Source organism: Cryptosporidium muris, genomic scaffold, assembly GCF_000006515.1.
Source record: "Cryptosporidium muris RN66 scf_1106632373407 genomic scaffold, whole genome shotgun sequence".
NCBI classification, from domain to species: Eukaryota; Apicomplexa; class Conoidasida; order Eucoccidiorida; family Cryptosporidiidae; genus Cryptosporidium; species Cryptosporidium muris.
The window spans coordinates 1-10,959 of NW_002196572.1; the positions used below are offsets into that span (position 1 = coordinate 1).

The 10,959-nt window shown below is 23.9% G+C and overlaps 8 protein-coding genes across 8 annotated transcripts, besides 23 other annotated features; 7 read left to right on the forward strand and 1 right to left on the reverse strand.

Moving 5' to 3' along the window:
* Positions 1-3: 3 nt before the first annotated feature.
* Positions 4-61: a microsatellite.
* A 158-nt stretch (positions 62-219) lies between these two features.
* On the forward strand, positions 220-654 carry CMU_015550 (uncharacterized protein; the record flags this gene model as incomplete). The annotated part of the gene is made up of 1 exon (XM_002140121.1): positions 220-654. The coding sequence occupies one exon, from the start codon at positions 220-222 to the stop codon at positions 652-654; it is 435 nt and encodes a 144-aa protein (XP_002140157.1).
* Positions 655-758: 104 nt separating this feature from the next.
* Positions 759-828: a sequence feature (AT_rich).
* Positions 829-862: 34 nt separating this feature from the next.
* Positions 863-973: a sequence feature (T-rich).
* Positions 974-1,227: 254 nt separating this feature from the next.
* Positions 1,228-1,377: a sequence feature (AT_rich).
* Positions 1,378-1,482: 105 nt separating this feature from the next.
* Positions 1,483-1,517: a microsatellite.
* A 362-nt stretch (positions 1,518-1,879) lies between these two features.
* Positions 1,880-1,912: a sequence feature (AT_rich).
* On the forward strand, positions 1,911-2,207 carry CMU_015560 (uncharacterized protein; the record flags this gene model as incomplete). Its single annotated transcript, XM_002140122.1, has 1 exon — positions 1,911-2,207. One exon carries the CDS (start codon positions 1,911-1,913, stop codon positions 2,205-2,207), a length of 297 nt encoding a protein of 98 aa, XP_002140158.1.
* A 212-nt stretch (positions 2,208-2,419) lies between these two features.
* Positions 2,420-2,475: a sequence feature (AT_rich).
* Positions 2,476-2,514: 39 nt separating this feature from the next.
* CMU_015570 (uncharacterized protein) lies at positions 2,515-3,978 on the reverse strand (the record flags this gene model as incomplete). The annotated part of the gene is made up of 1 exon (XM_002140123.1): positions 2,515-3,978. One exon carries the CDS (start codon positions 3,976-3,978, stop codon positions 2,515-2,517), a length of 1,464 nt encoding a protein of 487 aa, XP_002140159.1.
* Positions 2,574-2,611: a sequence feature (AT_rich).
* Positions 3,138-3,250: a sequence feature (AT_rich).
* Positions 3,861-3,894: a sequence feature (AT_rich).
* Positions 3,977-4,021: a sequence feature (AT_rich).
* Positions 4,022-4,236: 215 nt separating this feature from the next.
* CMU_015580 (GrpE family protein, putative) lies at positions 4,237-4,947 on the forward strand (the record flags this gene model as incomplete). Its single annotated transcript, XM_002140124.1, has 1 exon — positions 4,237-4,947. The coding sequence occupies one exon, from the start codon at positions 4,237-4,239 to the stop codon at positions 4,945-4,947; it is 711 nt and encodes a 236-aa protein (XP_002140160.1).
* Positions 4,325-4,348: a sequence feature (AT_rich).
* A 4-nt stretch (positions 4,948-4,951) lies between the features above and the next one.
* Positions 4,952-5,101: a microsatellite.
* Positions 5,102-5,113: 12 nt separating this feature from the next.
* Positions 5,114-5,156: a sequence feature (AT_rich).
* A 113-nt stretch (positions 5,157-5,269) lies between these two features.
* Positions 5,270-5,296: a sequence feature (AT_rich).
* A 7-nt stretch (positions 5,297-5,303) lies between these two features.
* On the forward strand, positions 5,304-5,639 carry CMU_015590 (DnaJ domain-containing protein; the record flags this gene model as incomplete). The annotated part of the gene is made up of 1 exon (XM_002140125.1): positions 5,304-5,639. One exon carries the CDS (start codon positions 5,304-5,306, stop codon positions 5,637-5,639), a length of 336 nt encoding a protein of 111 aa, XP_002140161.1.
* Positions 5,614-5,685: a sequence feature (AT_rich).
* Positions 5,686-5,693: 8 nt separating this feature from the next.
* Positions 5,694-5,774: a microsatellite.
* Positions 5,775-5,944: a sequence feature (AT_rich).
* Positions 5,945-5,984: 40 nt separating this feature from the next.
* Positions 5,985-6,023: a sequence feature (AT_rich).
* Positions 6,024-6,150: 127 nt separating this feature from the next.
* CMU_015600 (DnaJ domain-containing protein) lies at positions 6,151-6,729 on the forward strand (the record flags this gene model as incomplete). Its single annotated transcript, XM_002140126.1, has 1 exon — positions 6,151-6,729. The coding sequence occupies one exon, from the start codon at positions 6,151-6,153 to the stop codon at positions 6,727-6,729; it is 579 nt and encodes a 192-aa protein (XP_002140162.1).
* Positions 6,706-6,786: a sequence feature (AT_rich).
* A 153-nt stretch (positions 6,787-6,939) lies between these two features.
* Positions 6,940-7,014: a sequence feature (AT_rich).
* Positions 7,015-7,480: 466 nt separating this feature from the next.
* CMU_015610 (transcription factor IIIB subunit BRF-1, putative) lies at positions 7,481-9,316 on the forward strand (the record flags this gene model as incomplete). The annotated part of the gene is made up of 1 exon (XM_002140127.1): positions 7,481-9,316. The coding sequence occupies one exon, from the start codon at positions 7,481-7,483 to the stop codon at positions 9,314-9,316; it is 1,836 nt and encodes a 611-aa protein (XP_002140163.1).
* Positions 9,310-9,443: a microsatellite.
* A 402-nt stretch (positions 9,444-9,845) lies between these two features.
* Positions 9,846-9,880: a sequence feature (AT_rich).
* A 252-nt stretch (positions 9,881-10,132) lies between these two features.
* CMU_015620 (uncharacterized protein) lies at positions 10,133-10,873 on the forward strand (the record flags this gene model as incomplete). Its single annotated transcript, XM_002140128.1, has 1 exon — positions 10,133-10,873. One exon carries the CDS (start codon positions 10,133-10,135, stop codon positions 10,871-10,873), a length of 741 nt encoding a protein of 246 aa, XP_002140164.1.
* Between the last annotated feature and the right edge of the window lie 86 nt (positions 10,874-10,959).

Genomic DNA, 10,959 nt, shown 5'->3' on the forward strand with positions numbered 1-10,959 from the left:
CTAAACCTAAACCCTAACCTAAACCTAAACCTAACCTAAACCTAAACCCCTAACTAAACCCCCCCCTAATAAACCCCCCCCTAAACCTCAATAGCCTCTCTAAAATCTTATCTACACTGCATAGCCCTTGGATCTACTTAGTGTACTCCCCCCCCCCCTCATGAAATTTCATTATCAAAAGTTAATATTCAAAAAATTAATAGTGGATTTATACTCCAGATGTCTAAAGTACTAATAAATTCTATTTTGGTAGTGATTTTATTCTTTACTATTTTTCTCAATTATGATAATACATTTAACTTCAATAATTTATTAACTTATTCATTAATTGAGCTTAATAAAAATCCAAAATTAGAAGGTACTACAGAACAACATAAAAGTGGACAAGATAGTTCTAATGGACATGGACAAGATAGTTCTAATGGACATGGACAAGATAGTTCTAATGGACATGAAGAAGATAGTTCTAATGGGCATGAAGAAGATAGTTCTAATGGATATAGAAGTAGCTATATTTGTAATCAAAGACAGTTATATCAAAGAATTAAAGAAGAATATGAAAAGAATTGTCGTGGTCATAGGAGACATTCAAGAAGATGTAAACTATTATTAACTAAGTTACTCACTCTTGAAGAACGAATTATTGCACTATAATCTAGTGATGAAAACTAAAGTGACAAAGATATAAAGTGGCTCTATAAGTGACAGATCAATGATTCAAAAGTCTGGATATTAGAAATGAGAAAAAAGTATTGTGGATTATTTTTTAATTTGATCTTAATATGTTTGAATATATATTATTAAGTAGTTATATATTTAATTATATAACAAAGTGAGTGGCTTAAAATCACTTGTTGATTTATTTATTTTGGATGTTTAGATGTTTAGATTTATTTTGGATGTTTAGATTTATTTTGGATGTTTAGATTTATTTTGGATGTTTAGATTTATTTTGGATGTTTAGATTTATTTTAGATATATTTACTAGAAACATTAATGATCTAAAAGTTAAATATCAATTATTTGTGCAATAAGTTTCTGTATTAAAAAGTATAATTATGTACTTATCAAATATATAGCTATAACAATTAAAGAATCCCCTTTCTTTATACTGTCCTGTTTCTTACTTCTAATAATAGTATTTAAACTCCAACTGTCAATACTTGTTTATTTTAATATTACTTATCAAGATACAAGTGGATATCTAAGATGGAAATTGGGAATATCTTAAATTTTATAGTTTATAATTAAATATATGAATATATTTTTAGAGAAATAGGTAGATAAGTAAAATTATAACTTTTTAAATTTTTTTTAACTATTATTAATATAAAGATTTTTTAATCAAATTTATTCTAGAAATAATTGTATTTATTAGAAATTTCGTAAACTATTGGAGATTTATCTGACTTTAACAATTTGTCACCTTATCTATTTATTTAATTAAATACTATTTCAATTTTCTAAAAGTTTGGAATTAAAAGTATTAGTAATAGTAGTAATAGTAATGATAGTAGAATTTTACTTTAAATATATCCAAAACTTGAAGAGAAACGTAAGAATCATTATTAACATAACAATGGAATAAAGAAGTATTTAGATATTAAAGAAAAAAAGAAAAAGAAAAGTCATTACTTAAATATTAGGAGAGTCATCTTAACTATTAGATTTTATCCCCGGTATTATTGACTTTATTAGATTTTATTCCCACCATTTATTAGATTTTATTCCCACCATTATTGTAGATTGCTTATATTCCCACGTAATTCTATATTATACATGACAATCATAAATGTATTAATTCCCACATAAAATCTCTACTTCCCAATTTATACAACGAAACCAAATTTCCTCACCAGTATATCGTTTATATGTACACTTTAATATTATATTAGAAAATATTTTTAATAATGTCTAAGCTTTTAATCAACCTAATTTTGGGAATAACTCTATGTATTGTAACTTCTCTAAATTCTGGAAATTTGTCTAATTCTAGTGATTTATCGGCTTGTTCATTCATTAAGTTGGATACTGAAGGAATGTCAAATAATTCAGGTAATGAAAATCCTCTACTCCAACGACTTTTGCAACTTCAAGATGAATATCTACAACATTGTCAACATAGTCATGGACATTTAACAAAGAGATGTTTAAGTCTTCAAGCTAGAATAGAGAATTTAGAAAAACAATTAACTAATACAAGATAAAACTTTGGATGGTAATTTAATTATCAAAACTGTAAAATAAAGTGATGAGTAAATAATATTATTAACTTTAAATGTGTTTGTATTTAATTTGTGGTTATAGTCAAATTGAGAAATTACTTGATAAGTTTAGATAATATTTTATTTATGTTTATTTCATTTATAGTACTCTTCTTCCTCTTTACAAAAACAAATCTTCACTTAATTTCCAATAGTAATTTAGTAATAATTTTTATATTCCATTAATATTAATATATTATTTATAATTTATCTTGGCAAATACTATGTCATATTTAATACCTACAAACCATTAAACTAAATCTACTCTTTCATAGATTTGATTTTGAATAATCTTATTTTCTTCTCTACAATATAAATAAGTTATAAATAATATAGTAATAATAAATGTAGGGAATACAAGAAGTAAATTAATTTGGAAAAATGTCCATTTATTTTCAGAAAATAAAGATACTAATAAATTAGGAAAATATTCTCCTGGATAAGATTGAAGTAAAAGATTAATACTTGAAAATTTACAAATAATATTACTTGGAATATTAAATGCAATAAGGGAATAAATTGTACCAAATATTGCCTCTTGACTTGTTGTATAAGTAACAAATGTTAAAATTTGTATTGGAATATATGGAATCAATTTAAGTAATGAACAAGATATTAATAATATACATGGAACAAATGATGATAATGCTAAACCATATTTATCAATAAGATAACCCTGATATACACCAATTAGAGAACCAAATGGAGCTATAAAAGTTAATATTGTAGACCAAAAATATCCTTGATTATGACGAAGTTCACCTTTTGGTAAATGTGATAATTCTTCTATTTGTAAAGATATAGTTGAAAGATAAAAATTGACCGATATAAGAGTAAATACACCTAACATAAATTGAAATAAAAATAGCTTTGAAAATATATTATTTATAAGTATTTTTGTATTTGTTATTAATAATTTTAATTTAGACATAAAACTATCATTTATTTCGTTATTAATAATAATATTCTTTTTTATTTTATAAAAACCACCTTTAATAAGTGAAAAATCACAATCATCTCCTTCTTCAAATGTTTCAGATGGCAACATAAAAGAAAATATTATAAATAAACCTTGTAGAAGTGCTAAAGTACCTATTAAATAATTAAATCTTATTGAAAAATAATCATAAAGAAACTGCATTATTAAAAATACACAAGATGAAAATCCATATAAAGTTGAAAGTGTAGATATAATCATTGCTTTATTAGAAGGAAATAAATTTGACATATGTATAAATGATGGAATATAAATACAACCACATAGATTCTGTAATATTATCCCAGTACAAAAAAAATTTATAGTGACATAATCTCTCTTTGGAATTAAAATTAAAGTAGTACCAATAGTTGTTATAAGTTGACAAATACCAATAAATTTTGGACCAAAATAATCAATAAGGAATCCTAAAAATATAGTTGAAAACATTTGCCGTGATAAAGATAAATTCATCATTTTTGCTAAATATACTTCTTCTGTTAAACTAGGTATTGCAGGATCTTCACGTGAGAATTTAAAAATATTTTCACTTTTAATCATATTAGCAAGTGATGGCCAACCTAATATAATTCCTGAGCTTAAAAATATTTGAATAGATGATAAAATAATAATAATATATCTAATTTTATTATTCCCATTTTTATTTTCCATATTATTAATAATCGGTATTTTTACATCAGATATATTATCTTTTAAATACTTGCTTTCTTCTTTCATTAAATATTAGATATTAAACTATAAAATAATATATATTTAATTACTTTAACAAATTCTAACTTAATATAGAAAATTATCCCTATATTTTAAGATTATTATCTCTTAAAATCAAATACTTTAATAATACAAATATTAATGGTTATAGTATAGCTACCGCTAATAAAAAGATAGAATCATTGTTACGTCTTGTTAAATATATTTCATTAAGTTCTCTTTTTAAAGGATTTTATCATTTCTAAATAATTACTTACTATAGTGATGGCATATTATTTAAGATCTAAATGTTTAAATTGGGTACCAAGATCTCTATGTAAAATAGTATTCAAGCCATCACATACATTATCACTATTAAAATATAATAATATATATACACAAAATTCTGCAAATTTGTTTACTTCATCTAATACACAAGATATAAGTACTGAACTTGATAAATCAAATAATTTGGATAATACTAGTGATACTATGGAATATCTTAAAGAAAAAATCATTATTTTAGAAAATGATATCACTGAAAATGTAAAGAAAACTAAAGAAACTCAAGATAAATTTTTAAGAACACTTGCTGATTTAGAAAACTTAAGACAAAGACATCAGAAAGATTTAGAAAATACTAGAATATATGCAATAAGTAATTTTGCAAAGAGTTTACTTGAAGTAATAGATAATTTATCAAGAGCTTTATCTGCATTTCCTTCAGATAAAATACAAAGTGATAAAAATCTTAAAAGTATATATGATGGTATTGATTTAACTAATTCAACTTTATTAAAAATATTTGAAAATTTTGGTATATATAAATTTGAATGTATAGGTGAAATTTTTGATCCTAAAAAGCATGAAGTTTTATTTGAAACTATTGATGATAATAAGCCTAAAGGAACTATATCATGTGAATTATTACCTGGTTATACAATTCATGATAGGATTTTAAGACCTGCTAAAGTTGTTACAGTTAAACATTCTTAATTTATAAATTATATTTTATATTAATAATAAAATTAAATTTAAATAGATTTATTATATATATTATTAGATCTTAATACTTTATATTATTTTGAAATTTATAATATTAATAGTAGATATCATATATTTCAAATATTAACTTATATATTTTAATTATTTAAGTTTGAAGTTATAAATAATATAGAAAAATAAAATTTTTCTATATAAATAAAGCGTGTTATTATTATATCATAGAAATTCTAAAAGCCCTAATAATCCCGCAATTAGGGTTTTTAACTTTTAATAATATTAGGAATTATAATAAAGTATTTAAATTAGGATCTTGTATAATAATATAATTAATTATTTATTTCAATGATATGGTATGGCCTTTACTTGCTATTACATTTGGTTTTGGTGCATTAGCAGTTAGACAGGGTATCCGAGTTATTAAAAACAATAATATTCTACTCCCATTATCTCATATAAAGAGTTCTATAAAAGCTATATCTCCAAAAAATAAGGGTTTTGAAAATCCAATGACAAGAATTGAAGCATATAGAATTTTAAATTTATCACCATCTGCTTCAAATTCTAAAATAAGAGATGCACATAGACAGTTAATGCTTAGAAATCATCCTGACAATGGTGGATCGAATTATATAGCCTCAAAAGTCAATGAAGCAAAAGAATTAATATATTATGATTCTAAATAAATAATGTATCTAATTAATTATCTATAGAATATATTATAAATAATAAGTATTCCTTTATTATTATTACTACTATTAATTTTATAAATATAATCTATTCAATAATTATCTAATTATTATTTAATAATAATATTATTAAATTTTATTTAAATTCTTAAATTTAACTTTATAATAATTAATGTTGATTACTTTATTTATTTATTATCAAATATTAAGATCTATATTAAATCTGCATCTAAAAATTTATTATATTATTCAATAAAGTCTTAATATTTAGTCATAAATAAAATAATTAAAATATTAAAAATGGAATGCTTATTATTATTTATAATACATAGATATCTCTCCAAAAATTTTTGTTTATATAAATAAAATATGTTATAAATACTAGCGGATGGTATTTAGATAGGTATCCTATAATGTTAATAGCGGTATTATCTAGTCATTGATTAACTTTAAAAACTTCAAAAGAAGGAATTTTTTAGTGATCATCAAGGTAAATTTTTTAAATTAAATGAGTGAGATACAAGATCCATTAAAAACTTCTTGTTATTATGAAATATTGGGTTTGTCAATAGATTGTAATGAAGAGGATATACGTAAGGCATATAAGAAACTTGCAATAAAATGGCATCCTGACAAAAATTCAGATAATCTTGAATATGCTACAAGTGTATTTCAACGTATTTCAGAAGCTTATCAAGTTCTTTCTGATCCAGAAAAAAGGGAAAGATATGATAATGGAGAATATAATGAAGATTCTCAACAAGAATTTTATGTTGATCCTTTTCAAATATTTCAAACTACGATTGGAAATATATTTTTTAATCATACAATTGGACTAAATTTTGGATTTTCTAATATTTTTGATATTATTGAAGAATCATTAACTACACATAATGATTCCAATATACTATATTATTATAGATCTAAGAATAGTCAGAATAAATGTAAGGAACCAAAAATATATCAACATACATATAATAAAGGAATAAAAAGTAGAAATAATAAAAATAAATGGTATGGATCAAGAAGATTAGGTCAAGCTATGGAATATTCTAGGAAAATCAAATTTTTAAAAACTTCTTTTTAATTAATAATATTTATGGATATAGTATATGATTATTATTTTGTATATCTTTTATATAAAGATGAGTTTGTTGAATATTCGATAATATTTTATCTTTATATTCTATTACAGCTATATGTTTAGTTTTATAATCATTTAATAAATCACTTAATGTTATTTCAGAAATAATTTGTTGTATAGATTGACAGCTTTGAATCTACAATATATTTGATGAAATTATGATTAAAAAATTAGTATTAAATAGAGATAAAGAAATTATTTAAATATATTCTGAAATAATATATAATACACTTACAATACTGTTTACATGAAGTTTTAGAGTAAAACTTGAGATGTAAGAATCATATAAAGTCCCATCTAGTGTTGATATTTGGGATTGTTCAAGAATTCTTACCATATTTTCTATCATTCTATTAATATTTTCACTGACTAAATTGCGATATTTCTCTTTTGCATCCATTATAAAAATGAATAATAATTTAAGATAAAACCTGACTATTTTATTAAAATACAAAGTTACCTATTATTTTAAAATTATTAGTATGGCGGGTAAATCGTATTTTAAAAAAAAAAGGTAGCGCTATTTAAAAATATTTCTACAAATATTGAATTTATTACTTCGTTCTTTTTTCCCCATCCCTATTTTCCTCCCTCTTCTTTCTATTTCTTCTAAATATTTTAAATTAAGCTTATAAGAAGAAATACCCTAAAATTTTAGACTTTATAATAAGCTTAAGATCATTAAATCAATAATATGAAAAGAATTTGTCCACAATGTTCTAGCTTAAGTATAGAGACTCATGAAGGAAGGGGTGAAACAATATGTACAAACTGTGGTACAGTATTAGAGGAGAATACAATGGTGGAGGGATTTCAATTTAGTGAATCATCTAATGGTTCAATTCAAATGGTTGGTCATTTTGTTCCATCTTCTGGTGTTAGAGGATTTGCTCTTGTATATGGAAATCGAGAAAGTCGTGAGCATGTATTACAAAGAGGGTATCATAATTTACAGAGGATAGCAGATCAATTACACCTTTCAGCTAGTCATATAGAGTCGGCTCAAAGAGTGTTTTTGATGGCAGTACAAAGGAATTTTACAATTGGTAGGAATAATATGTATGTAGCATCAGCTTGTTTATATGCTATTTGTCGTCGTGAGAAAACTCCACATATGCTTATAGATTTTAGTGATGTTTTACAGGCTCCAGTGAAAGTTTTGGGTCAAGTATTTATGAAATTATTACGTTTACTACGTTTACATGTTCCAAATATAGATCCATCAATGTTTATGGAAAGATTTGCTGCTCAGATGAATTTAGGAAATAAAACTCATTCTATAGCTGCAACAGGGGTAAGAATTGTACAAGCTTTAACGAGAGATTGGATTACAACTGGTAGAAGACCTACAGGTTTATGTGGAGCTGCATTACTTATATCTGCCCGTTATCATGGTATACCAGTTAGTTCTAATGAAATAGCTCAAATTGTTCGTATATCTTCTCCTACATTATTAAAACGTTTAGCAGAATTTAAACATACTTCTACAGCTCAATTAACAGCTGCTGAATTTGAAAATACAGATTTATTATCTCTTCCAGTTATACGTGGTCCACCATGTTTTGAAAGGAATAAATTAAAAGCTTTACAAAAAGAGATTCAAAAAAAAGCTATAACTAATGGAGGTAATAAAAAATCTTCAATTATTAAAAATATTGATTTAAGAAATGATAACTCTTATAATGATTTAGATAATAATGATGATTTAACAGCTATATCTAGTACTATTAGTTCTTCTAATTTATCAGATAATACAGAAGAAGATAATAATTCATTAGCATTCCCAAAATTTATGGGTGGTATTGAATTAGATATAACACAAGATAGTTTATGTAATGATGAACCTACTTCTCAAGATATTACTGTTATAGCTTCTAAATTAATTAGTGCAATTGATAAAGTTGTAAATGTAGATCAGAAAAGTAATAATGAAGAAAAATATTTAAATAATGAGATTAGTAATTCTGAAATATTAAATAATGATTCTGAAGATAATCTTCGACTAGATCCTTTGAAATATTTATTTAATGATTTAAGAAATATGTCTACAGATAAAAATTCAGTTGTAGATGAATATGAAGAAAATTCATATAATATTGTAATTAATGAGGATATTAATTTAGATAATAGAAAAGAAGATTTTGATAATCAAATTGAGGATTTAAGTGATATCAGTGACTCTGAAATTAATGATTTATTATTAGATGATGATGAGAAGGAGGCTAAGAGTATTTTATGGGATGAAATTACAAGGGAAAGTTTACCTTATTCATGGTTAAGAAAAATTAATAATCAAGATACTAATATTGAAGACATTAATATATCACCAGTTATAGATAATCAAAAGGTACCTCATAAAAAAAGAAAATGTGAATATAAAAATCAAGATATTACTGATACAAATAATAATAAAGACCAAAAACCAGAAACAGCTGTTGAAAGTATACTTATGGCTTTAGACAAAAATAATAAAGGTACAAATAAATATCTAAATTCAGATACTCTAGCAAAATTATTTACTATATATTAAATATTATTATAAATATATTTTATAATTTATATATATTTTAGGATTATATATATAATAATTTTGTATTATAGTATACTGTTAGTATAATATAGTACAAAATAGTATATATATAATACAAGATAAATAAAACCCTAGTATTTAGATTAAGATTTTTAATATTTAAGGGATATATAAAAAAGTAAATAAATGTTGGATTTATTGATAAAGGAATATTATTTTAATGTTGTGTCTAAATATTCACAATAATCCTACTTTGCACTAGAAAGTGGTAACTTCAACAAGATAAGTAACAAGATTAAGGATTATAGATAAATTCTCAATATATAATATTGAAGATTATATATTGGAGGTTCTAATAAAATTTCTAATATGTTAGAGAAATACGGAAAAAAGTTGGATATAATGCAATTCTTGTATTTCTTATTTTATACCCAATAACTTAAGGTTCTAATAATAAGTTCTCCAATTATTTCTAAGACATCTACATTATTATAGTGAATCAATTGTTATAACTACCCTGAAATGTTAGAATATATTTAAACTTTAAAATGTTAATAAATAAAACAAAGCTAGTGAGATTTTAACTATAAGTATAAAATCCAAATCTTGAGAGCTATAGTATTACTTGAAAAGTAGTCATGTAAAATATTACGTACGTCCAAAATACCCGCCTAAATATTTTAAAAGTTAAAGCAATGTATAACGATATTGGAGCTAAGGAAAAGAAGAAAAAAAAAGAAAACTAGAATTAGGAGGACTTAGTAGTCTATACTAAAAACTAAGAGCAACCAGACAAATTTTCTTTCATAATAGGCAATGACTGCAGTTGAAATATTGTCAAGAGCTCCTTTTGTGGAGTTACAACGTAAATTTTGTGAGTGTGATCCCTTGGGAAGAAATAGTGAGGGATGTAAATATACTGCAGAGTTAGCATACAATTTTTCTATGGCATATTCTATAACTGGAGATAAAGATTCAAATATAATTCCACTTATGGAGGGAATTTGTACTGCAGCCTTAAGTGTGGTTTCATTATACCCAAAAATTTTGGGTGAAAATTTTATTTGTACTATTTTAAAAGATGACTTAATAGGAAGTTCTAGTGCATCTTTAAAATTATGGCAACAAGATTGCCCAGAAACAAGAACAGTTGAAGAATTTTTGATTAGAGAAATTGATATACATGGATTAGAAGAATTACGTAGTAATAGAAGTAGTGCTGTTGTAAAATTCTTGTGGATGATAAGAGCTTTGAATTTTATACTTAAATTTTTAGAAAATGCAGTTACTGGGAATTCAGATAATTTATTCTCTGCTGCAACAAATGCATATACAACTGCATTAAAACCTTATCATGGATTTATGAAAGCTGGTATAGTTAATTTAGCATTACAATTATGCCCTAGTAGAATGAAATTCATGGGAGCATTGGGATTTCAAGATATGGATGTAGCATTGGATATTTGTAGAAGACTAATCCAAGTATCTAAACCTTGTATTGAACAGGTTAATTGTTTATTAATAAAGTATAATTGTAATTTCCCAGATAAAGTATGAATATGAGCAATCTGATTAATTCTATTTATTGAATAGAACTATATAGAAGAAAAGAATTTGTGAATATTTGGATAGTTTATAATACT